Source organism: Takifugu flavidus, chromosome 6 (genome assembly GCF_003711565.1).
Source record: "Takifugu flavidus isolate HTHZ2018 chromosome 6, ASM371156v2, whole genome shotgun sequence".
Lineage (NCBI taxonomy): Eukaryota > Metazoa > Chordata > Actinopteri > Tetraodontiformes > Tetraodontidae > Takifugu > Takifugu flavidus.
Window position 1 is genome coordinate 2208814 of NC_079525.1, and position 26789 is coordinate 2235602.

General features: G+C 43.5%; 1 protein-coding gene and 2 long non-coding RNA genes across 8 annotated transcripts; 2 read left to right on the top strand and 1 right to left on the bottom strand.

Annotated features, from left to right (window-relative positions):
- Nucleotides 1–12869, top strand: LOC130527836 (uncharacterized). 4 transcript variants are annotated; one of them, XR_008951132.1, is made up of 4 exons: nt 1–4757; nt 4887–7021; nt 9496–9681; nt 12494–12869. It is a non-coding gene; the product is annotated as an uncharacterized LOC130527836 (long non-coding RNA). The 4 variants fall into 4 exon arrangements; XR_008951131.1 differs by having other exon boundaries at nt 1–4147; nt 4615–7021; XR_008951130.1 differs by having other exon boundaries at nt 1–7021.
- LOC130527831 (complement C3-like) lies at nt 10113–23390 on the bottom strand. Of its 2 annotated transcripts, XM_057036606.1 has the most exons (44): nt 23232–23390; nt 22394–22586; nt 21161–21323; nt 20952–21046; nt 20712–20800; nt 20438–20520; nt 20269–20356; nt 20088–20187; nt 19878–19998; nt 19661–19776; nt 19338–19484; nt 19112–19211; nt 18927–19015; nt 18620–18811; nt 18348–18503; nt 18147–18276; nt 17721–17795; nt 17428–17625; nt 17137–17190; nt 16685–16802; nt 16423–16511; nt 16199–16338; nt 15897–16109; nt 15121–15178; nt 14923–15012; nt 14642–14848; nt 14433–14508; nt 14143–14302; nt 13973–14068; nt 13677–13827; nt 13337–13422; nt 13103–13180; nt 12863–13018; nt 12723–12785; nt 12564–12645; nt 12439–12487; nt 12187–12277; nt 12016–12105; nt 11840–11942; nt 11661–11750; nt 11461–11553; nt 11298–11381; nt 11043–11187; nt 10113–10916 (listed from the first exon to the last, which is right to left on the bottom strand). In XM_057036606.1, the coding sequence occupies exons 1-44, from the start codon at nt 23342–23344 to the stop codon at nt 10772–10774; spliced, it is 5055 nt and encodes a 1684-aa protein (XP_056892586.1). In that variant the 5' UTR covers nt 23345–23390; the 3' UTR covers nt 10113–10771. The 2 variants fall into 2 exon arrangements, with proteins under 2 accessions (XP_056892586.1, XP_056892587.1); XM_057036607.1 differs by lacking the exon at nt 17137–17190.
- Nucleotides 23303–26726, top strand: LOC130527835 (uncharacterized). 2 transcript variants are annotated; one of them, XR_008951129.1, is made up of 4 exons: nt 23303–24525; nt 24677–24857; nt 25008–25065; nt 26038–26055. It is a non-coding gene; the product is annotated as an uncharacterized LOC130527835 (long non-coding RNA). The 2 variants fall into 2 exon arrangements; XR_008951128.1 differs by lacking the exon at nt 26038–26055 and adding an exon at nt 26088–26726 and having other exon boundaries at nt 23309–24525.
- Nucleotides 26727–26789: the final 63 nt, after the last annotated feature.

The window sequence follows — 26789 nt, forward strand, 5'->3', positions numbered from 1 at the left end:
CCAGAAATCAACCCCCACGCCAGCGTTTCAGTTTGGCCTCGTCTCCTAAAGAATTACAAAAGTATTTTACTGGGTAGGGACTAATGTGGCTGTCCAAACCTTCATAAGCAGCATTTGTAATTAGCTTCTTACTGGAGTTTTTGTTGGTTTAAAAGGACTTTTTAGATTACCAGATTGGCAGTTATTGCCATTCCTCCAGCTCCTTAGAGCTACCAACCGAGTGATGAAAAGTTGGCGACGTTCATTCCGTTTGTTTTGGGTCCGAGAACCTTGGAGAGGTCTCTCATTAAGATGAGGTCAGGTATCAGATTAGTCAGTGGAAGAATTCCAATTGGCCCTAAGTTCACTCACTTTGTTTCGTTTTTGCTGTTTTATTTTTATTTTTACTGCTTTGTTAACAATTTTTACATCCAGAGAACATTTTGTACTTCAGCAAGCTGAGTCACTCTTCAGCCTCTTAGCTTGCTGGCTAACAGACACATTTCACAGTGATTTCTATTATTTTGTTCTTCAAGTTCAACAGACTGTTTAAGGCCCTTTATGCTAACACTCAATACAGTTGCATTTGCTTAAAAGTTGTGTTTTGTGAAGCCCTTTTGATCACGAAAGGATTCATCATAAAAAATTCAATTTGCTTCCAATCCTCCCCGGTGATAGTCTTTTATGATCCTTCGCTCGCCCTGATGTTAGCTATTATTTCTGTGTGACTTTAAAAGTGTTGACGAACGGGTGTTGGGCCGCTAACAGCTTGGGCGGCTCGGAGAATTGGTTTCAATTTGATGAATACTTGACAGGGGAAATGTAATGCATAAGAAATGAATCGATCAAGGAGCGGAGAACTTTTAAGCAAAACCGGTGACTTTATCACAATGGGACATTTATTCAAGTCATATTCAATGCAGATTGCTGCATAATTTATATGAAAATTTCCACAAAATATCAGCCTATAATTTAGTGGCATATATTTCTCCATTTGTAATTTCTCAAATGTGCGAGTTACGTCTTCAATTGATTGATGGGTGTCGATGCTGGGGAGGGTTTTACTTCATGTAATTTTATATATTCATATGAAATTTTGCCCTTTGCTGCCATTTTCAAAGTGATGAGTGTTTTAATGATCAAGGTGATTAAAGACAGTGTTTTCCCATGAACAGCGGGAGAGATGTTGGCTGATTTAAATAAAAACCTTTGAGCTCATGTGCAACCTAAAAACAGAACAGTTGCTCTAAAGTGAGACACGAGACGACTGGCGTACATTTGGGAATGTGACGTCTAATGTATTTTTTTTTAAAAATCAATCCCAGAAATACCCCATCCCTTTAAATAAGAGCTGGGATGTAAGGGAGTGGGAGGCTGGGAGGAAAGGTAATTGGTGAGAAACTGGGAAGGCGGGAAGTGAGCCGCTGCGTGTCAATATTGGAGTTTTCTTATCGGCCAGTTGGTCCCATCCATACAAGCTCTGCACACTTGATTGTTGTGTACTCTATATTCTGGACTTCATGAAGCCGTTGGCTCTGTGTGCCTCTCTGGGTACAGAACTCACTGATGGATCTGGGCTAAACTGGGTTGATTCAAACCACAGTAGTTGTAAAAGGAAAGCAGGAAGAGACGAATTCAGGACTGTTCTTTTTATTTGGCTCAGCCAAAAACCGGCGCTCATATCTGTCTGAGGGCGCCCTCACGCCAAAGCCGGTTGGTCGGACCAGTTTTTGGATTTGTGCTTTTTTTTTTACATCTGTAAAACGGACTTTCCAGCAAACCACAGAGAGGCGGTGAAATAAACCAATGGCTTTGATTCAAATAGAGGAATTAAATGACGTTTGCCTTCAAATGATTGATCAGTTCAGACGTTTAAGAATTAATACGACTCTAATGCAACCGTATGAATGAGCTGTGTGCTGAAATAATTATTAACTGTTATTACCATTATTGTATCTTAGTATTCAGATGATCACTTATCCTTTAACTGGAACATAAAACCCATCTGAATCACAACTCTTTCAGCGTTTTAAATGCCATTATTTGCTCTCCAATGTGCTTCTTTTTAAAGTGTTGGTGTTTTGTAAGAACACAGGTAATGTGGACCATCTCAGGCTCACCGTCTGCTTTTCAGAGTTCATTTTTCTGTTGAGAACCGTCTGTTGGCCATAACATGATTGGAATGCAGCGCCGGGGTGTTTGGGAAGGCATCAGGGTGCCACCTGGCAGGTGTATTGGAGTTGAATGACCTGCAGATGGCTCTATGGTGCACACTGGTTCGTTTCTAGAATTGAGGGTTGTTTTTTTTAACTTTTTTAATTTGCAACCTCTCATGCTAGCATTCATTTTAGCCGATGGGCTACAGCGTTAGTGTGGAGCGGAGCAGAGCGATGTGAGAAATAACCCAGAAGAACCCGCTGTAGGATGAATGCTGTAAATTGGGCCTGTTGCAGGAAGGATTTATGTGAATCACTTAGTAATTAGTAATTAGTAGTTGTCGGGTGTATAAACAGCCTCCCTGTAATGATTCTGATTTAAATCATTTAAGATTTGCCTATTCCTAATGCAGTATTTCATGTTTATCTCTGCCTCTCTGGTCTGGTGGGCAGCATCGCTGGTCCCATGCTCTCATCTTTATGTTTTACTATATTTGGGGCTGTTTTGGTGCCATTTGCCGGTTCGAGGAGGTGGTGTATTCTGACTGGCTGAAGAGACAAAGCAACCAACTGGGCATCCAATTATGAGCAGTGTGTTTGCAAAAGTCCCTCTGTAACTATCTTTGCCGACCTTGAATAATCTGAGATATGTTGCAAATGGCTGACGAGAGTAAAAGGTCAGCAAGCCTGCTGCTTTCTTCAGGACTTCCAGCTTCAATTAACGATTGCCTCCAGTCATGTTAGCATGCAATGACCTTTTTATCTTTCTTTCATTCCTGACTGCTTCGTACTGTCGGGCAGACACAGCAGTCAGTGCGGTAATCGTGTAGTCCTCAACAATAATGGAGCGACTGCTGCCTCCCTGAGGGCCTTTGGGCAATGCCGAGGGCATGGTGGGCGAGGTCGCTGAACAGAGCGTGTGAATGGGGTGGTGTTAGTGGCAGTTATTCATCGCTTCAACTATTTTAAAGTAACTTCACCTTGAAACGTTTTTCCTTTTTTCCTCCTGCTGAAAGCACACAGTTTGGTGGGAAGCAGCGTTGATTGATTCTGACCCAACCTGTGACCTTTGATGCTTTAATGTAAGAGCGACAGCCCTCTATTGGCTGAGACGGAGGCCAATGACAGTTTGGAGGCGGTTTTGGTCACGAGCCACCACAGTTCGCCCCCTCCCATCCTATAAAAGCTAGCACCTGTCCACTCTGCAGTTTGTAGCGAGTAAGTTGGATTGAGAAAATTGCGAATAGAGAGGTAAAATTTCTTGAGTAGCTAGTGAGCATAGCATATATTGATTTTATCAGGTGTGGGTTTATATTTATTAGCAACTTTAGATACTTAGCTTTTTGTGTCTGTGTTCCAGTAACAACTGGGTATTTAGTTTGTAAGTTGGTTGTGGTTGTGTAGCTTGTGGTTACATTTTTTTAAGCTAGTGCCCACAATGGATCGTCAGTGTGGTTTACCCAGTTGCATAAACGACGCGTCTCAGGGCTGCATCAGGATCCAGCTGACCCAGGAATTAGGCACCACTGGCTGGCTATGTTGCGCCTATCCGACCGTGATCTCCCGCCTAGAGCTGGAGTTTGTCATTTTTCCCCGGAGTGCTTTTCCAATCTCATGGAGGTGAACATGGGTTCCAGCGAAGTGCTCATGCTGAAAAGTAAAGCGGTGCCAAGCGCTGCTGCCCTGGTGCCGACTGCAGGACCGACATCGGCTGCGGCTGCTGCCAGCAACTGTCCGACATATTGAGGAAAGTATAAAATATGTTCGTAATAGCCACCACAATGCTTGTGACATAACTGAAGCTAACGTCTCGTAACTGGGAGGTCGAGATCCATTTACTCAGTCGCTCGATACGCTTGTTTATGACAGTAGCTGGACTGGACTGGGCTGTAACCTACATCCAGTGAACTTGGCCATCAAATTTCCAACAGTCTATATTGGAATTATGAAGTGCCAACTGATGACGCCAGCTACCACCTTGATGTCACCGGCAGCACCATGACTTGGACAAGGTAAAGGATTTAGTTTACAAGACTACTGCTGAATTCTCCCGTACGAATGAGTAATGTAAAATGCCAGTATAATTTCCCATTCGATCTTCACATGGCATTCTGTACGTTGCCAAGACAACAGAGGATAAAGTTCCCTGGTCTTTGCAGCAACTATATCTTCATTTTGATGTTATTAAATTGCACTATGTCCAATGACATCAAAAGTAACCTCAACAAGTATAAAAGCTCTGCACTTAATTTTCTTTTATTACCGTATAATAATGTTTTTCAACTTTGAATTTTGCCTAATGTAACCCATGGCAACAATTAGACTGTCTCTAAGTGCTATTTCTCAACAAAATTCCTACTTTTGGATCACATGTGCAATTGCCTCATGTTTTGTTTATGTGTAAATATGAACTCTATTTAGTCTTTATTTCTATTTAGTCACATCATTAACTAATCATAATTTTGTCTCTTCTATTTAGTCAGTCTGATGACATGGCACCCCATGCAGCAAACAATCATATTGTCCATGAGGACAAATTATGGGGCTGTCCATTGTGCAACCAGAGATCAAAAAGAAATCCATGGAGACACTTCTGCCCTTGTTCACGTTGGCACTAGCCAGGTAGTGGTGAAGAAGATACCAGCTGAGTTTCATCACATCACTCAGTTCAAGGATGCTTTCAAGCTCCAAGGTAGCTCAGAAAGTGCATTCTCATCCATCTAACAATGCCTTGTCAACCCATCCCTTTAGCTTTTGCCCAGCAACTGAGGGGGGAAACGAATTCCATGGCCGAGACAAGACGAGCACAGAAGGTGGACTTGGAAGAAGAGTGTGGTCAACCAAACTGTGATGGTCAACATCCACCTCTACATCAGGGGAGGAGGTTGTGGCCAAAGGAGCCTCCAATGGCAACCACATGCAAAATGTGTCCACTCTTCCCCAATTGTCTCCACAAGCCTCTTCTTTCTGAGCAGGCGCGGCAGTGGATCGAGCCAAGTGTAGCAATAGCTTCACTGACCAATATACAGTATAATAATGATATTCTGTCAACCCTAAATGGATGCTGGCTGTGAAAATGTCAGCAACAGTTTGGTCAGAGCAGAGTGATGCAGCAGGACTCCCTGATTAGCATCTTATTGAAGATAAATCCCAGTGTTATTCATTGCTCTCAAAATGGTTTATATATATATATAATTATTCTCGTAGGTAGGTACAACAGCATGTGAGCAACTAACAGCACTTCTGTCGGCTCCCAGACCATTGAAGGAAATGGAGATCAGCCCACATCTCCACACTGATTTGTTGCTACCTTGTTCTGTCTCAAACTTCAGGCTACCTTGAGACACTTATGAAGCTTCTCTTCTGAAAGGAGGTGAAACAGTACAGGGGACTCTTACAGTGAATGCAATAAAAGCAAAACACGCAGCCTGAGCGAAAGCTGGTAAAGTTTCATTGTGAAGGTCGGATTAACAAAGCAATTGTTGCTTTTACTTGTTCTTGTGCCAACCAGCTTGAGAGTTGTTGATCGCCCAGAAAGAAAAGAAAAAAATGTCATTTCGTTTTTCTGTTAATGCATGAACTCGTTCAGGATCAATGATCTCAGATAGAATCCCATATTTTCTGGCTGAAGTCTGAGCACACCCCTCACAAGCTTGTCATTAAAATTGGCTGAATGGATTGATGGAATTCCAATTGGATAGCGTTTGAGATGTAATTGTCCCATTATCACCCTCTTTCCTGCTCAACAACATCACGTTCTGTTCTTTTATGCCTCATAGAGACGATTCCCTGAAGGTTCAGAAGGCGTCACCTGCGTGTTGTGTTTATATTTCAGAATCCAAAGGTGACCAATACTCATATCCAGAATAGACCATTAATGTTCTAGAAGTGCAGCTCAAGTTTGTGGCTGCATAAACACCACAAACTCCATTTAAATCACACATAAACCTTTTTGCATGTCGTTCTTGCTCACCCTGACCCGCGTCTTAAATGGATGGTAACCCCTAATCCAGTGGTTCACAAACTTTTTGTTGCTGGGCCCTCCTAGGGAACGCGCCCCTCACTTTGAACACCAGCACCCTAATCTATCTAAGCCTTATCTATTATCGCAACTCTTGCGCACAGATGAAAACAAAAGATCCCAAATTCACAGAATTCGTGCTGAAACTATCAAAAAAAGAGATGAAAGCACAAGTGAAGCGTACTTGACTGATCTGAGCTGAACCGGCCTGAAATAAAAACCTTGTCTGTATAGCTGGGACCAGTCAGTCAATACTTGTCGCCTCGCAGTGAAAGATCCACTCGGCTCACATCAGCGTGAACAAATACAAGTAATCACGAAGGTGTCTTTTTTTCCACCACTGGCTCGACCTATCAAGTAAGAGCGAGAGGAGGCTGCGAACTCCAGGTATGAACGCTTCCTCTCCTTCCGTCTACTCAAATTCACAAGCTAATTTGAAGGGAACCAGGAGGCACCAGAGACACTGGGCACTGGGGATTCGCAAATGCCTCGCTTTCCTTTTGGAGGGGAGATGGTGATATGCTGCACGGCTCAGACAGAACGGGAATCCATTTATCGAATCATTAGAAGGAGGTATTCCGACCAGGTCTTCGTCATTTCAACACATGAATAAATGTTATTTTGTTCACAGACACTTTAAGAGGTGACGGAGAGTCGTCGGGACGCCTCCTGGGATGTTCTGTCTACGTCTCTCAGCTGTGACGTGCGCCAGTGACATAATTGCTCCCTTCTTTGTCACTACGCGACACCCCAGCTTTGCCCACAGGACTTTGGGACACTCCCAGGTTGTCAGGGAGACGGGCAGGGAGCCGAGGACGTGATGGAAGGGAGGCCTGGGAGGGCCGGCTGATGGAAGCACTCAGCGGTAGATCCCGTTAACTCCCATTGTAGCCAAGTCACAAACATGGCACACAAAAACACACAGCCCCATTGCCTGCTGGTCACAATGTTTATTACTGTGTAATTACACTTGGCTGGCATAATTAAACTTTGACAACTGCACTAATTAGCTCTGTGCTACACCTTTAGTTCCTTAACAGCAGTAAATCACTGTTAAAGCAGATTATCATCGATATCTATGAGAGGAAAACAGCGCCTAAAAGGACTTGCTGACTTGTGTTTATTTAAAACAAGGATCCATCTTAAATTAAATATTTCTGCACCCAAGGGGCCGAGAGAAAGTGAAAACATCCCGAGATGATAAATGATGCTGCTTCTCGCGTTCACAATTTATAACAAACCTCTTTCAATATCCGTCTCATTCAGCCAGGTTTGACGAATTCACCGACTAATCAAGAGCAACTTCTCGGTTGTGCATTTCCTCATCTGATCGCTGCGGACCGGTAGATCATCGTGCATGGAGAAACCGAAGATATTTGACGCTTTTAACGTTATTAGGATGTTTTACAAAACATGGCCGACAAAGGGTGAAAATATGACCTCTGGATACACAAAGATTAAAAAGAAAGAAAAGCTAATTAGAGACAGAGATGAGTCCAATCTGGACGAGACGATTGTTTTCTGGCTGATGGAGCCACCGGAAGGTCCTGTGTAATTCATGTGTTCCCAACTTTAACTGGAGTCCCTGAATATTTCAGGACTTAAAATGTGTCACGTATTAACTCAAAGTAATTGCGGTTCTCACATTTTAAGTGATTTGAGAAATCCATAACTTAGTGTTGAATTATTTACACAATCTCGGCGGGATCGATTCGTCATCAACAAAAAACTGGCTTTCCAAGACGTTTCAATGCCGGCGCTGTGGAATTTGGTATCCCAAATATTAATTCTAAAGCCTTGTCATTATTAGCTTATGTAAGATGTGTGAATGTTACTTCAATATCGGCTTTAAGCGTGACTTGAAAAACTATTTTCAAAATTTCCTACAAAGCCAGTTTTTCAGTTCGAACCAAATTGAGTTGGATGAGAATTTACCGGTAATGAGAGGTTAAAATTCAGTGACAATATTGATAAATACCAGCGAAGGTTGCCTGAGTTATTTGTGTAGAAATTACTTGATGATCACCTTTAAAGTTTACTCAAAATTTCTGCGTGGAAAAATGTACCTAGCTTTTTCTAGGTAGATATTGGTCCACATTTTTGTGTGTATGTGTTTTGTGTGTGTGCGCGTGTGTGTGTATGTGTATGTGTGTGTGTGGGGGGGGGGGGCAACATGTCTTGTGATTGGTTCCTGAATTTATAAGAAGCCTCTGCTGTGGTTTTAAGGACAATATTCTATAGCTTCTGTAGCTTCATTTCAAACAGTTACTCTTGCTCGCTGCCTGGGCGACAATAGAATTAACATTTTCCGGGTGCCGAGCAGCTGGGCTTTGTGCAAACCCAGTGTTTCTATTTTTACCCTGCTTATTATGAGCCTGAGGTCTGCTCTGGCATTGCTTTGTCAGAAATTAGAAGTATGGAAAAGGGTGGGGAGAAAAAAGAAAAGGCTGGGGTGCTGTGATACACGCCCGAGTGTGTTTATGCAGTGTTATTATTCATCCCTGACTGAATAAGTCAGCAGGATGGTGGAGAAAAAGATGCTTGTGTGTCAGTGTAGGTGTTGCTCATGGACTGTATTGGGGACCAGACTGCTCTCAGCATCAGCATAACGAGGACATTTTTGGGGAGCGAGGACAGGATGGCTGGGGTTCAGGTTAACGTTGGAGCTGGGATTAGGTTAGACTAGGTTAGTGAGGGTCCGTAGACATAAAAGTGTGTGTTTGTGTGCGGCTCAAAGTGACACAAACACACACAGTGTCTCACCTCTTGAGCACTTTAAAGGTGCACGATGCCATCTTGCATGACTTCCAGTGACGTTCATACGTTGTTTCCGTAATTGTTGTGAGCTAACTCCAATTCTTTGGTGAGGAAGTTTCTATTTATATCTGCACCACACCGCTAATCCCCACCCCTCCTCCAAACATTTTGTCGGTGAGTGGCTGAAACCAGGTATGTTATGTTTTGGTGCACAGCCTGTACCCCTGGTGTGTGTTTTTTTTTTTGTTGTTTTTTTTATGTTCGTGACCCATTAGGGGAAAACACCAACAATTTGAGAGACAAATATCGCGCTGAAACCGTGCAAGATCGCATTGTGCACCTTTAATTACCACCAGAATGGTTGACACTGCTGCTGTTTGTGTCTTACACACAGACACAGAACACACAAGGCACATAAACACACACACACACACACACATTAGTATAGAGGTTATTTTTCTGTTTAGAAAAACAGGATCTATGTTGGAGAGTGGGGAGTGTTCACATGACCTTATTCAGAATTATAGCCACACCAACTGTGATTGGTCTACTTTTATCAATTTTATTTATGTTTATATTTAGGCTGTGGCATATGTCTGCAGAGAGGAAGATACACAGAGCAACAGCGATTGTATGGATAAAGATTGGACTCTTAATCAACTCACAGTACACTCAAAGCTAATGGAAATGCAGCACTCCAGTAAAAGATCAAAGACCATTGTGGTAAAGAAACCAAATGCAGACGTCATCCATCAATATGTTAAGCAGGTGGTTGAGCATAATAGTGGAAATATCGTTTCCTGAATAAATGTGGAAACACATTTCTACATAAGCAGAAGTCCTTCTGTAATTTTGAAATAACAATGGAACAACATATGAACAATATGTGGGTGTGTTTTTTTTTAAAACTCATCAAACGCCATCTAGTCTGTGCCTTACTTTAAATTTACATCTGACTTTTTGTAAAGTATTATATTGATGGCAACTGATAAGAAATCAACGACACTTCTTTTTAAATGTTTAAGTGAGATGAGGGAGATTATGAGAGGAAAGGAGAGGGAGGGAAGAGTTCCACCACTAGAGGGCGCCATTGGTTTGCATTAAAATCAAGTATCATCATGTTTTACTTTTCCAATGAGTGCATCATATTATGGTGGTAAAAACGACAGGAAATATGACAAAACATCAAGCTGAGAATGTGAATTAGAATAACCATTTTATTAAAGGGAACCATTCACAGATGCAGTTCCACATGTTAAACCTCAAAGGTCACGTACTGTTTCCTGTGTGCTCTCAGGTAGGTCCTCATATACAGTATAAGTACAGCACGATTTCTTTTTATATTTTTCTCTGCATGTAGACTCTGGGTGACAAATGTGTATATGTGCAATCCTCGGTGTGTTTATTTAAGAAAGTGACAGTGACCTTCACCCTTTGGGCCTCAGCCCACATGTGGGCCTTGAGCGCCCTTTTGTGGGCCGTCCAAGGTTCAACCACCATAAACACCTCCCTTTATCTGAAGATTACGCAGGGATACTTTTTGAATAGTCTAATTATTTTTGGTAATGGACAGTTCAGTCGGACCAAAAGTGGAAAAATCTGCCAAATGGTGGTGAAAAAACAAATTGAGTCATTCCAACTTATTTTAAGAATCACACTTCAAGACAAAAGAACATGGTTTATTTTGCTGCGATGCGAATAGTTTTAAACATATGATTTTAAACACGGAGTCGTTTAATTATCGCCGATGCCCTGAGCGAAGCTGTGCCAACTTGCGTAATAGTAAGGTGCCAACATGCGTAATAGTAAGCTCAACATTTATCTCAACATTAATTAATGATGCTGAAACAGGGTGGATTCACTTATTTGGACATCCAAATATTGTATACGTCTCCACCATCTCTTCCATGCCCAGACAGGTGGGTCTGTGCTCGTCAGTCTGACACTCTGCTGTTGTGGGCCAGTACTCGATCCAGGTCCTCTCACCGAGCACATACTGGTACCTGGAGACCCAGAGGATAAACCGATTCAGGTCTTCTTGTGGTTAGTTGCTCACTTGACTTGCAAGTCAAACGTAACACAAAACCAGATAATGACAGAAAAGAAGTTTGGAGGTGGAACAAACTCACGTCTGCTCCTGCTCATCTTTATAGATATCGTTGGACATCCCCATGATGAGGTAGGTTTTCCCTTTTAATAAGCCTATAGTTTCCCTGCAGTGTGGATAACCGAGGAACGTGCGCAGTTGTCCCAGAGGAGCCACATCGGAACTTCCTGGAAAGAAAACATCAGCTGTGATGTATACGACTGGAACGGGTCCTGGCAGCGCTCCGGTAACGCCAAAAACAGACGAGAGGGTTCTGGGTCTGAAGGCAAACACCCACCTTCCTTGATGCTCTCCACTATCCTCATTGTGTAAACATCCGTGGACAAATCCGCAAAGAAATCTTCCACTCTGACTTTGTAGACTGGGGACGGATGAGTTGGAGACATTACTCTCATAACTCCCCAGATAAGCCCAGAAACAGCAGATTTACACTCGCTTACCAAAATCTGTTTTCGAATTCACGGAGGTGTCACACGTCATGGCCGTGCGCTCGTCATTCGATATTTTCTCCTTCTTCTGCATGCTGCAGTTCTCTGGCAAGAAATTGTCCACAGGGTCACTGAAATCGAGGCGTCGCCGCCGAAAGTGGGCAGAAAAACTCAGAGGAGAGGAGGCAGCGCTGGTGAAAACTCCTCCTTACCTTCAGCACATGAACATTCCTCTTTCCTGCAGAGACGCTGCAGCAGTCCAGCTGTCCTCTTTGGGTGGTAGAACTTCACACACTGTGTCTCTGGAAGCAGGAAGAGAGCAGGAAGGAGAGCCGGTTTACACGCGGCGAACGCAGGCATGGATGTGGGAGGCTTTCATTTCAAAACTCACGGTCGTAATACTCGTAGACGGACACGGCGGCGGGCTGCAGGACACCGACTGGGCTCTTCTGGTGGATCCTAAACGAGATTTCTTCTGGTAGTTTGTGAGAAACCTGCGGGAGGGATGAAAATTAGCGCTGAGGGGAGCAAAGCAGGGAAGGAAAATGTGCAGCATGGAGGCGTTACCTTGTCCAGGTAGATGATGAGTGAGCCTCTTTCTGACAGGACGTTGTTCATCTCGTACTTGGAGATGACGCGAGCGCGGCCTTTGGACAGCTGCGCACAAGCACACACATCAAACATCCACATATATGCGTACGGGTGTGTGTGTGTTAGTGTCGGGGAGTTAAAGCTTACCAAGTCCAGATCATTGGTGTTAACAGTGAAGGCAGTTAATAAGCCAATGTCCAGGATTGACATGGACGCGTCGCTCTCCATACTCTTGAACCTGAATGGGAAAAGAAAGTAAAATCAGGATCTGAAAGGATGATTTAAGAGACATGGAAGGAGCCACAAATCATAAAACGCACAGAGAGAAGTGGCAGATGTGTGATTTATATGGAGGGTGGAACCGATGAGGAAATAAATGAACGAGCTGGCGGTACTCACAAAACATCTATTCTCAGCTTGTACACTTCCCCATCCTCGTCTGCTTTATCTGTAGGTGCAAAAACATCCAGTCACCAACGGGTGCGTTCGTCTTCCTCCTGAAAACGGAGAGGGTGCTGCCTTACCTGGGATGAGCTGCACCGACAGGTTAAACTTCTGGCAGTCGCTGGCCTTTTCCTTGGGCAGAGCGTAGTACAGCGACACCATCTGTCAGGAAGAGGAGAGGACATCGGGTTTATGATGCTGGAACTCCCACCAAAGACTGGTCTCCATCGCTCACTCACTTTTACTGTTACTTCTCCAAACCCTGTGGCCTTTACCGTCACGTTCTGATTTATGGAATTCACCTGATAAGGGAGGCAAAGAGGAGGAGATTAAACTCAGGTTTGCAGAGTTGCATTTGTGTGAGGCCGTAGGTTTTTACTTTAGTGGTTCTGGTGGTGTAGTGGTTCTCCCTGTTCACTTTGTATTTCTCGGGGCTCGACCTGCCGGGCATCAGCACGTCCACGTTCACGTCGTACTCCAGCTCTTTAGAGTTTGCCCAGTACTCAGCTACCGCCTGGTAAACCATTATGGTAGCCTGGAGGGGGAGTGACGCCAATAAATCAAGGCTACATCAAGCGACACATGCAGCGTATTGGCGTGTCTGGGGGGGGGTACCGACCTGAGTCGATCCGTAGCCACCGCCATATTTCTGTTGACGGGTGAACCACCTGACAACAGGCGCAGCATCTGTAAATAACTTCATTAAGAGGCGACAGAGGTTAGAATTGTTCTTTTGTTAGCAATGGCTATCTTCATCTTTAATACTTAAGGTAGAATTCTATTTATTTTATTGTTTTTCTGACTGGTTGCATTCATCATAACAGCATGGCAGTAGTCTTTTTCCTTCGCTCACCTCTGCCTTGACCAATGCGAGGAGCGAATATGCCGTGGCCTCAAGCGTGTAAACTTTCCCCTTAGGTACAGGCCAGTGGGTGGAGTCTACGGAAGACAGCAGATTCACAGATTTATTGACAGCGGTGGCCTGCAACCAGAGTCATTTTGAACGTGAATTTGTACTTAAGATGTGGAGAAACCTTCCAATAATGTAGAAAAGTACAGGGATTTGCTGTTAAGTAAAATCAAGACCATTGTCACATCAGGAAATGTTTGTCAACCATCACAAGATGCATCACCATGTGAATTTTAAGTATAATAGACAGTTTCTCAATACTTAACACCGGTGTTGACATTACCGTCAGAAATATATTGGAAAAGTTTCTCGCGGTTTAATTTTTTTTCATTGGCCAGGGCATATGATGTCATGGCAACAGCATAGGAGTAGGTGACTCTTGGCAGGCGATTCTCCAGGAATTTCACCGCTCTGTGAACACTGTCTGGCAGACTCTGCAATAAAAAACCAGGTTAGCGAAGCTGCAACACGTATCAGCTGACCATTAGCTGTCACGGGTTTGGGTCTCGAACATCTAGCCCAATCATGTTTCATTTGCAGCATTAAGATGGCTGTCAGATTTTGCATCGTGAGACTCACACTGATGTCTCTGTGACATAAAGAGTAGGACTCCTGCAGGGCGATGAGGCAGAAGGCTGTCATGGACACGTCGGCATCTCTTCCACCCACGTCCCCCTGTGTGTCCCCGGATACAACGCAGTTATCACATAATGCTGATCTGATCTGGTATCAGGGGGATCCTTACGTACGTTCATGCTACTCATGTATATTCTTCCAACTTCACGGAAGGAGCCATCCGAATTCTGAGTTTGGTGAATCAGAAAACTGACGGCGTTACAGATGACTCTGCTCTCGATCGGCACCAGACTGCTGGCCATCGCGAACACTTTGGCAACATAAGCTGTCAGCCTTAAAATCAAGATGAGAAAGTGCAGAGCAGCATTCATGCTGTCATTCATCCATAAAATATTCTTTTTAAAAACCACTCTCACATGGTCAGGAGCTGAGGAACAGCACCTGTCAAGATTATGCGTCTCACCAAGTGCTACTTTGAGATGTCGGATAAATAGCAAATGACCCATCAGGTTTACGAAATCCAAGCTCATTTTGGTAGCCTGGACACAAAAATGTTGGCATGTCGACTTCAACAATCCTTTGCTGTGAATTGCTACATTAGCTATATGAGTTGGTACAGTTAGCAGCAGCTGCAATGAGAAGATCTGTGTGTTTTGGACTGTGCGAGCGTACCGGTCCGTATGTGTCGCAGGGCTTCATCACGTCTCTGGAAGCCTACGTCTTGCCATTGGTTGGTTTTATCCAAATACAAGGTTGCGATGACAGGTAAGGTCATGGAGATCATGTTCTGTTCTCCGCAACCAGAGGGCTGCACGATCAGGTTACCCATCATGCTACCGCTGATGGCAGTCTCCAACATGTCAGACAGTTGCTCTCTCCCTGCAACCAGAGCCAGAGCACCTCAGATAATCCCAGTCTAACCCACTGATATCTAAGACCAGAGGATCTATCACCTGTCACAGAGATGTGCGTGCTGCTGGGTGTGTTGGGGGCCATGTCCCTCAGTGATATTCGACTGTTGAGAACCTCTTGTTGTGTCCCGCCTTAATAATCAGAGAAATATGTTTTTTGCTATTCCACCTGATTTTAACGGCGCGTCAACCTTTTCAAATTTGATGTCATCGTAAACGTGGAACAGAGGCTGAACTCGCCTGATTTCTCTGGCTCCAGAGTTATAACCTGAGAGATTTTAACCAGCACCCCTGTAGGCTGAAAGCACAAAGCACACAGATGCATTTCAAACTGAATGATATTCCAGTATACAAAGGAGTTCCCATGCTCTCTGGTGCCACACACACACACACACACACACACACACACACACACTTATTGTTACTAATTCTGTAGTTCCAGTTACTATCATAGACAGACAAATTATCATACTTAGGGGGTCGTCTAATCATTAGGTTAACATCTTAGCTATGCTGTTATAGGCTGCCGGGGTCCAGAAACATGATCACCTGACAGGCCTCTGTCACCCCACTGGGTCATGGTTTCCTCTCCTCTCCTCTCCTCCTCTCCTCTCCTCTCCTCTCCTCTCCTCTCCTCTCCTCTCCTCTCCTCTCCTCTCCTCTCCTCTCCTCTCCTCTCCTCCTCCTCTCCTCTCCTCTCCTCTCCTCTCTCTCCTCTCCTCTCTCTCCTCTCCTCTCCTCTCCTCTCCTCTCCTCTCCTCTCCTCTCCATCTGCCCAGCCCCCCATCAGCAGGAAGGTCCCCCTACATGAGCCTGGTCCTGCTCAAGGTTTCTGCCTGTTAAAGGGGAGTTTTTTCACTGTTGCTTGTTGGGGGTTAGGCCCTGGGATTCTGGAAAGTGCCTTGAAACAATTTTGATTGTATAAGATGCTATATAAATAAAGATTGATTTGATTTGACACACACAGTTTCTTAAGATCCTTGACATTCTAAATGATTATGCATCATTTCTCTCACCACCACCCGCAGCATTTTCCTGATTCCGTCATTGAGGGATGAGTCTTTGACGGCCGCCTGGACCTCGATGGGATGTTCTCCTTCCTTCATGGGGATGACGATGAACGGAACGGATCGCGTCGTCATGGGCCCGACTTTGACCTCTTGGCGGTATTTCCTGCGCTTAGAGGCAGAGCTGCACACATGCTCCACCTCGAGCAGGTCCACACGGACCTGAACGGGAGCAGTCATGGAGGGAGTGTTGAGTTCGCTGTGCGTTATTTTGTGGTCCAAGCTGTGTCGATCAAGCGGCACAAACTCACAGTGATGAGATCGGGGCTGTAGTTGTGGAGGATGGCTTTGATTTCAAGCTGCTCTCCACGGACCGCAGAGTAGGGCAGCTGCAGATCTACGAAGAAGTCCTTCCGGACAATGACCGGCAACGGTTCGCTAACACAGATGCCTGAAAGAAAGCAAGCGTTTGAAAAGCAAAACACCAGGAGGTCGGTGGTTCTGCATGGCTGATCTTTTCCTGTACGGGTCTCACCATGGGATTTAGAAAGACTGATCCCAGTGAAGAGCCAGGTTGTGATTGAGTCTTGCAAAGGAAACATTTTCAAATTTGATGTGGTTTCACTAAGAAGGATGAGAGAACATGTGTTATCCTTCCATCCCTGGGGTAGAGTATACCCCCCCATCCTTCACACACACACACACACACACACACCTGACAGCATTCATGCTGGACTCCACTTTAGTATGTTCATTGCTGTTAAGGCTTATTGATGGACATGTTTCTGCTCACTCACCAGGAGGGTTCATCGGGGGGGCATTCAGCAGGCAGTCTAATATCCAACCACAGCCAGCTTTCAGGAAACTGTGTGCGACTTGTGATTTCATTGGTGTAACTGTTGTCATCCTCTTCACCTGAAGGTTTTGGGTGTTTTTTGAGAAGCAGAAAGAAAGTGCCATTTTCAGTCAGTAGCTGTTTGTTGTCGACCCCCCCCCCCCCACCAACTCTTTTCAGAGCCTGTTATCAGGGAAAATTTAATGTTAACACACTCAGACCTCCCTTGGTTGGGAAGGATGAGTATCGTGACAAAGACAGCCATTATGTGTGTACCCCGCTTTAGACTTTTCACCTCATGATGTCATCAAGAACTCATTACAGTGCTTTCATGATAGTTCGGAACGTCTGTACATTGATAGTGTGGCGCGTGAAAACTGATCTGCTCATTTTCGTTTAACCTCGGCTTCTGACCTATGACCTCATCTTGGTCACGGGGTGGGTGCTGGAGTCTATCCCAGCAGTCTTCTGGTTAGAAGCAGGAATACGCCCTGGTCAGGTCACTAGTTCATCACAGGACATCATTCACTCACACAATGAGAACAATTTAGAGTTTCTAATCAACCTTTTTTGTTCTATGGGAGAAATTAAAAAAAAACCACCCAGCACTGGGAAACTGGGTGTATCATGCGAGTTTGTAGAGTGAGATAGTATTTAATCTTGGATGAAACATCCAGTATGTTTTGGAACCCTGTCATCTCTTACTTCGAGCCAGTATGAGGCTGTCCTCTTTCCCCTCAGCGCGGTGGGCTTCGATCTCCTTGCAACAGTGGAGGAAGGCCTTAACACAGGCCTCTCCGTCCTGTATGTACTCGCTGCGCCTCTCACAGCTGTATGACAGAGGGATGACATGCATTCCATCTAAACAGCAAAGACGTTCGACCTCATCTTTGTATTGACTTGCTGGAATGACAGTCAGGAGAGATCAGTCAAGTCTCTTAGACCGGCTGAGAGATTACAAAAAACAACACACAAATTACACAATTACAAACACTTACTGAGGCTGGTGGTGACGTCCATCAGAGTTGAGGCTCGTTTTTTTCTGCGCGTGGATTTGGTTTCACATTTCCATTCTGGAACAAAATCCAATGATCTTCAATTGTTCATTGTGAAAACAAACCTTGCTTCTAAGAGCTGAAGGAACTTGTTTCTTTTAACACCAAAACAGACCCTTTTAGCTTTTTTTCTTGACATTTTGTGATATTGTCAGCTAACAGCCCCTGTCATAAAAAGCTTCATCAGTTTTAGAATGACAGAGGCAAGAGGAACCTTCAGTAGAGCATTATTATTGTTGTTGTTCTTATTGGTTATACAATATAAAATAAGGTTGGAACAGAACAGAATGTTACTCTGAAAACATGTAGTGCAGTGTAAATGGACCCATCATGTACCACTGATGTGCTGATTTTGACTCAGGGTTTCACCTTTTCTGTAGTTTGTCCCAGAAACCAGGTTGGACTCAAACAACAGGCCGGCGTCATAGAAGACATTCATGCTGTCCCTCCCTCCACCTGCTGTGCAGCCTGTGTCATACTTTTCCACAATGTCCCAGATCTGGATTGGAATAATACAAGTAAATAATAAGCAAAAGCCATTACAACATCAGTGATGTCATCAGAAATAACCTTTTTCTGTGTGAGACGGTGTTGGTTGTTTAGGACATAGACTCCTTTGTCGACGGCCACTAGTCCCACTGTGGCTCCTGGGTCTCCAGTGACCTTCAGACCAAACATCCTGCGAGGTTCATATGATGGAGCTGCTCTTGATGATTCCAGCTTCAGCTAGGTTCAACAAAAAGGAAATAGATCATTTCTCTGTGACTGGACGGGAGCAACCATTTTCACACAGGCAGATAGTTGATGCTAAGGTAGCGCTATATCAAAGTTTTGTGCCTCACCGAGCCCATGCACGAGTCCTCAACGTCCACCCAAACAGAGTCTGATACCACCTCGTTGTCATTGGGGTGGTAGTAGGCTATGATGCGGAATGATGGCAACATTTCTTTGTTGATGGACACCATGGGAGAAATCAGCGCTTGTCCCTTGGCCTGGTAACGGCCGAAGCCCACCAGTTGACCTCTGCTTAGAATCTATAAAGATAGAAATAGAAAACAGCCCTTGTGCATTTTGGATACACGACACAAAGAGGAGCCCCACTATCCTTCGCACTGTCACACAAGTGCACAGCTGCAAATGATATCTCACCAGATACGTGATATCCTTATGTATGCATTGACGGAAGAAGAAGCTAACTTTTATGGATTCCCCCATTTTCACCTCTGCAGTGTGCATACCTGTAAAAACCAGATCTCTTGGTCAGTGCAAGACATTACGGACAAGTATGGTCTCCGGCATCGTCGGCTCGAAAATAACTCCGACTTTTTCATCACCTATGTGGATGAAGTTGTTGCTCCTGTTTATCTGTGGGTGTGCCGTCATCGTAGCCGATGCTTGTCTTCCACTCAAGATTTTAGAAACATTGGTCCTTGCCTTCAGGTCAAAACAAGAGCTTTAGCGCCATGATATCATATCGATTTTTCCTAAAACTGTCATTAGGTCTGTGGTAATTTTGTATTTAATAATGACATTTAAATGGAAGTCAACAGTCAGACTTACCGTAATCACCAGCTGTTGTCCATTTTGCATTGTGTCGATTGTAACCCTCACGACACCATTAGCAACAGTGCGGCCTTTCACCTGGCCTGGATCAAACACCACATCAATACCTGATGCTGGCGTTTTATCGGGATTCAGGACCTCAGCCTGAGACATGAGACAATGTATTAGAAAATGTTATCCAATCACATATGTAGGGTGAGGCTGAGCCAAGCACCCATGTATATTTGTGGCATACAAATTTCAAGTTCCATTAAAAAGATTGGGGAAATTTAAGTTCTGCCTCCGTTAAAACAGAAATCCTGCAATGATGCCGTTTTTACCGTCACATCAAAGCTGATTCCTGGTTTGAAATATTTGGGCGTTTTCTTAAAGTGGATGGTGTACGGGGATGTGACAATCTGGATGTTTTTCAGCTCTGCCTCGACCATTTCACCACCTGATGCAGGAAAGGCAACCAATTGAGAAACCCATTTTTGGATAATCTGTGTACATTTTTTTTTATAGCTGTAGAAGAAGAAGTCCAAAAAAACAACATACCATTCTCTGTCTGCACAGTAACAGCTACATATATGGAATTGCCCACCAGTTCTTCAATTGTTGGGAAGGTCTGTAGGATGTTCTCTTTCTTCAGTGTGGCTAGTCCTTTACCTCTCGTAATCTGTTGAGATGTTACATTACAGAAATTGAAGAAGACCATAGAAAAGATGCCAGGATTCTAATGTTCAAATGGTGACTCGGTGTGCTTACCTGCGCTCTCTGAAGAGAGCTTGGAATGCTCTTTTTGCTATCAGAATATATTCCAAACACCACAAAAGCTACTCCATCCACTTCCTCACCAAAGAGATATCTACAATGTCAAGAGCGGGACATATTTAGCAGCATAGGTGACTGCAAAACACAGCAAATTCCAATAGAACGTTTTACGTACGTAGCATGAATATTAACAGTCAATTGCTTATCGTCCACATAGAAGAACGGTGTCGCAGACTTTATTTTCACTTCGAAACTGGGCAGAACTGACAAATCAGAGTAAAATAAGCATTGTCAGTCCAACACAAATCTACAAACAACAAAAGTGTACGCGACGAAAAGTCTACCATATTCTTTAACTTCGAAATCTGCAGTAAATGTTTCCTGTGGGTTGCTTTGAAACTTTACCAATACCTTCCATATTCCTTTACTGGGAAAAGACAAGAACAAATTGTTTAGGAAGGGTTTAAATATTCAGGATGTGAAGAGAAAAATGGGTCTTTATTGATGCAAAGCAGGAAATGACAACCTTATAAATGTATAAATATTTGCCCAATATTACAAGGTATACTTGGGTTTTTTTCCCCCCTTTTCATGCTTGAACAACATTAAATTACTTACCTGACAATCTCAGTTAGTTTGAAATTTCCAGAGTGAATCCCTGAAGTTGGAGATACGGTTTCATGTGGTAAAATGATTCCATCCGGTGTCTGGATATAACCAATATTAGACAGTTAAGAGCAACTCTGCATGATCTGTAGCATTTTCTTTGTAAAGAGTAACTATATTCAACATTAGCAAAATAGTTTTTTAGCAAAATAGAACTCTCAGCTACAATGAATACTTTACAATTTGTAATACCTGAAATTCAATGGAAATGGTTGTGTCAGGTTGGGTTTTGTCATCCCGCACTATGGGCTCGATGTTGGGTGTGACTGCAAAGATCCTGTAATGAACTAATATGGAGAGAGAACAGTTTATATTTGTTTGAGACTGATGCGCGTGCTGCTCTTGCACATGGAAGGGATGCATTTTGGTGTGCAGTGATATCATTCTTTTCTTGAACTCACCTTTGCTGTTGGGTGTGTAAAGTGTTTTGTCTGTCTGGATGAAGATGTAGCCAGACTGGAAGGACACTAAGACAACTTTCTCCAAGAGCCGACCAGGGAACTGAGCTTGGAGGTACACATTCTGCTTCATCTTGGGATCCGTACTGAAGGTACCTGGTGCAATCTGAGAGCAGTATTCAGAGACGCATTACAATTTTAAATTAATGAACATTAATGAATGGTAGCAGACGGTTTGGCAACAGATGAGAAGAAGTCAGAAAAGAGAGTTACAGCATTGATTCTAGTTATATTGCTGAGAGTGGCAGATGGAGCATCACAGTCCTCAGGGTATCAGAACCCTCAACAAAAATCCCTCTACCTGGATCTGACACTGGAGCATTTCTAGCTCATCCACTAATTGGTTGGGGAGTCACTAACATATCCAGCTGCTCAGAGGTCAGAATAGAAAAAAGCCACTTCTACAGGTCTGTGGATCTTAGCCCAGCAGCCTTTGGGAAGGAGGCAGGGACAAATTACCCTGGACAAATTACCAACCAATCACGCTTAGATTCACACCAAAGGTCAATTTAGGGTCATCAATTCCCCAACCCTTTGAGGACAGGAGAGTACCCTGTTAACCAACTCAGGCAGGGGGCGATCATCCACACAAACATGGCGCTAGCCCTCTTGGAATTTGATCAAGGATCTTTTTTGCTTTGAGGCAACACAGTAACCACTACACCACTACGCTTTGCTGCAACAAACAAAACAAACCCTGTTTTTTTTAAGCTAAATAGTGCTGGAGGAGCAACCAAGAAGATCCAATTGAACACCCAGAGGGATGCAGGTTTTCATTCCAACCAAGGACACTTGTTTTATCAACTTACCTTAGTCTTCAGTCAGGTGATTAGTCAATCTGGGTGCTCTTGGTTGGTTGGAAGAAAGACCTGCAGGCACACAGGTTCTTTGTTTGCCCATGTGGAGCCTAATAAAAGTAGCACCCTGGAAAGAAATCCTACCAAAAGCATGTGGAGCGGGAGTGATACTAAGCCAAGAAAGTAACTCTTAACTATCAGCCAGTTCAAAACAAACGTGATCGGAAAAGTTTGGTTTCAGCTGTGGGGCTCAGTAGAATTCCAGTCCACTGTAGGCATTGATTTTGTTTCAGAATACCGAAATTAATCAAAAAAGAGAGCATTGAAAACGAGTGAAACAGAACATCCACAAAACTGTGGAGCCAAAAAGGTTATTCACCTTGATTTGTCCAAGTGCCTGGTACTTATTTCCACTGTTGAGGTTCACAGACGTGGATGCCAAAGTTCTGTCTTTGGTTGGGAAGTTCACGACTTTGATGCTGACTTTCATGTCTTCTGTGCACTCTTGGCACTCCACAAAGATGTTCTCTGTCGCTCCGACTCGCAGTATATTGGGAGCAGACAAGACCTGACTGCAACGCAAAGACAGAAACCTTCCGATGTCAAAGGTACGGACCACATTATTAGGGCCTTGTAGCTTCAGGTGTGCAATTATAATAGGATGTAATGGTTTATGTGAGGTACAGTTGTTTTATTTATGTAAAGGAAATCAATTAGAGAAGTAATTTTTATCCTTAAACATAAATGTGTTTTTTAAAAGTTGAGTCATATGTACTTGCACAGAGGGGGTGGATTCGTGGGGGGAGGGGGGGTCTAACCTTAGTCCTTTCTTGCCAAAATAAATGTTAAAAAAATTTAAAAAAAAATCAATATTTGCTTGAATGTACTGGTAAACCATTGCATCATGTACAAATAATAAGTGATCTAGTGATTTAAATTTCATCAGTCTTTTTTTTTTTAGTCTGTTTGCAGCTTCTGAACTTTGAAGAAATGCTGCACAAACTGGATTCATTTAAAAAAACACAGCAGTTGGACACAATTTGAATGACAGCTTCATCTGTCTTTACATCTTTACAGTGCACAGATTTTGAACGTAAACAACCCTGTTGTATAGATAATGAGATCTAGTTAATCATAAGTACTTTATTTTCTAAATTTTGATATGTGAGATGTAATTTACAAAGGTAATTGAACCCGAACCCTAAAGTTCTACTCACAGTGGTGCTCCATCAGCAACAGAGGGGAACGAGGCAATGGCCAGAGAGACCAGCACGCCCAGCAGAGTCCGGCTCATCGTGATCCTGACCTGCTGCCGCTGTGAGCAGTTCATCTCCTGCACCCTCCTTTTATCCACTCTCCACCCTCCTCCTGCACGTCTGCTTTGCCCCACAGTGCAATGCAAACACTATATGTTCCACAATATGCAGTCATGTTTTGGGCTTACATATAGAGAATTCCTCTTAATTCAGACAACATTCCTTTCCTTGGGCTGTCATGCAAAGCGAAGTTATTTGGTGCACTGGGACATCACATATTACGTTCTTGTCGTTAACTATTATGTATGCAATATGACATAAATGTGTCGATTCTTAAGAGTCATTTTAATTTACTAGATTTCAAACAATTGATAGCCAGTTAGTACACATGTTGCACGGGTGATGTTAGTATGTAGACACTTTGTTCACTGGTATTATAGTATATTGAAAATAAGAGCCCAGCAGGGGTGTGGATGTAACAGTAAGTTGTCTGTCTACACTGTAAACATACAAACACATGACTTCCCAGCAGCAGTTCAGAAAATATTACCTCACTGGAGGTGGGGGGTAGTATCAATAAAGCTCATTTAGCATTTAGCTAAAACGTTTAGCTCTTTCACACAGACATCAATCTTAATCTAACAGACTGATTTTGTAAGTGCAGCAGAATAGCAAAATCCATTCTACTCTGTAAAGGAAAGCAAATACAGCTTTCATTACAAATGCAAAGAAAATCTGCTGAGAAAATCAGTTTATTCTAATCTTTTCAGACTTATTTTCCCCCTTTCTTCCCTCGAAGTGAGTTCAAAAGAGGTGGTTCAATAGTGGGCCTTTGTTCTGCATTTATTTGGACACGTTTGTTTAAACAAGGAAAACAAGGAATCACCCGATAAACAGGTTTTCACATTCACGTGTTTGCCTAATAATTAACTTCATAACGTCGTGCACTGAGACACTAGACATAAACTTAAGCGGAATGCCTTTCTACAAAGTTGTATTTAATTCACATTTAAAATACGATCATTAAATGCGCCCGTTTGAGAAGGAAGTTATTCCTGATTGGTCCGCCTGGAACACGTGATCCCCTCATTGCATACAGGCAGGTGAGTGTGGGAGAATATCGTTGCAGGTATGCTGCTGGAGTTTGCGCCTCTCAAGGTTGGGTTTTAGTAACTTTTCTGGCTGTTTCTCACGTCAAAACTGGGAGCCGCTGCGGTCACGTGGTCCGTTTCACCTGGACTCTCGGAACCGGCAGGTAATTGGAATTTTTAGACCCAGCGCGCAAGAAATGAACTAGTATGCTTGTGCGCGGTGGCCTTGGTGGCGCCGAGGCAGCCCCAGAACTTGTTTTGACACAGAAAATGTTTTATTTGGTTGATTTTTGAACAGTTTCTGTCATGTCGCAGCTCACCTGAGCCGAGAGTTCCGGTTAAACTGGCGGAGCAGGTGTGACTGCATTCCAGCAGTGCGGACACAGACGGAGCGACCGACATTTGTCAGTGGGCTTTATTAAAGTCTGGGGGACAATTTAACGTTCAGGGAAATAAATTGGAGTTAAATGTTGGAGCTGACTGAGATCATCCATAGGTGAGCTTATTTCTCTTGACTTAATCCTCATGTAGGTCCAATCATATGTTTTAAAATAAACCATATGCTAAAGTCCATGTCAAGTTCTTATATTTACAAAAATATGCACAGCTTATCACATCTTACTAATACTGAAATATTTTATCGTAGTTGCTGATAATTAATGTGCTGATCCAGATGTGAGACCACAGACTTGATAGTGCAGAAGGTAAGTTAAACCATGGCCCCTGTTTAATGTATATTTCATTATATTATTATCTTATTGTCCGTTATTATCCATGGCTGTGCCACTGAAATGTTGAAGTGAATGTCTTTGAGACCTAAAGCATTGAAAGGTTACCCTGCATTTACAAATCCACATATCTGATCTTCTGCCTCGCGAGGTATGACTGGTATGTGTGTAATGACATGATGCATCTAAGCATCAACTTGGAATGTAAGTATTCCACTGAAATGGGCTCGGATGGAAGTGGCAAATGACCTCCATTTGGCCAGATTAGAAGCAGGCGATTGACTCTCCTCCTATAAGATGCCACTGGGACCAGCTGCGTGAACCAGAGACCTTTGAAACCATTGTCATGCTCAGGATAGGTTAGGAAGAGGCTAGCGCCATGCAACGTTGTAACGCGCATGCGTTCTGTGCGTTTAGTACATCTGCAATTTCTTTCTGTATAAAAGCTGAATGTTAACTGTCAGTTCCTGCAAAGTTGACCTGAGAGAAGGCGAATAATCAATCAATAAAGGCTCCTTCTGATCCTCCATCATTAGACCGGCGCGCTGCCCTCACACGGTGGTCCAGCGTACAAGTTTTATGTGCAAGTTTTCAGGTCTGGCCAACAAACAGTAATCATGCAGCCACACTCCTCTCTCACCGCTGGCTCAGCAGCATTACAGATCCCACAACCGTAAATTAGCCTGATCTCGACCTCGTCGACTCCTGGAATCATTACAGCCTGTTGCGTACCCGCCGTCATGTCGCTGGCCGGAGGTCATGAATTTATTTAATTATCAGCTTATTGTGAAGCCCACGGTCAATCTCTGTCATTACCCATGGAAATCATAAGTGATATCCTTAAGTAAGAAGCAGAACAGATCTAAAAGTGACTTTTAGTCAAAATTGAATAAATGATTTTTCAGGAATTATCTATATATTTTTTTTTAAAAAAACAATAACACACAGGTGGTTTTCTGTGGCGTCGGCTCCTGACCCGTGTGCCAATCCCCTCCCAGTTGCATGTTACCATGGCGACGCAGGCATGGACCTCCCCGACGTTGCCAGCGTTTGCGTCGGCCGTGCTGTCTCTGCTCACCTTGGTTCTGCTGCTGCTTCTGTGCCTCATCAAAAAGAAGCGAAGGATGGAGGGAACGTACAGGCCCAGCGCAGAGGAGAGGAAGCAGACGAGAGCGGCGGGGCCCGAAAAACCCAGGCTGCCTCTGCCGCTGCCCAAAGAAGAACGCCTCATATGATCCCTTGCTTTGAGACTCTGAACTGTCAGATCCAGGCCCCCTCTTTACCTCATCTGGATGTTATATTTCTATTTATTAGACTGGACATCTTCTTTTGAAGCCTACAACATGAGGAAAATCTGCATAATCCATCTTCCTGCTGTGTTACAATAAATATTAACCTTAAGCTTCTCACCAAAGTGAAATGTGATCTAGTATATTTTGTTTTTCTACAAGTCTTTTTTTACTGCACCATTGTATTTATATATATACATACACGTATATCTATATACTAAATATATATGAAGAAAGGTTGTTATGAAGGATATGGACGAAAACACTGATGACTGATGCACTTTAATGTAAAAGCTAAATATGTATAATACACGGGGGACTTATGCTAATAAACCAGGGCTGTGCACATTCAAGACTCTTCTTTTTCCTTTCAATAGAGTCCAAATACTCTACATCAGTTTGAATTCATGC

Bases quoted from the DNA above. Each gene is read 5' to 3' on its own strand.
- LOC130527831 (XM_057036606.1), bottom strand. From the start codon at position 23,344: ATGAACTGCTCACAGCGGCAGCAGGTCAGGATCACGATGAGCCGGACT. The intron at 17,191-17,427 runs GTAAGAGATGAC...GCTTCTAACCAG, and splicing joins CAGCCTCATACTGGCTCGAA to AAGACTGCTGGGATAGACTC. The intron at 16,339-16,422 runs GTGAGACCCGTA...GCTTTCTTTCAG, and splicing joins CAGTCTTTCTAAATCCCATG to GCATCTGTGTTAGCGAACCG.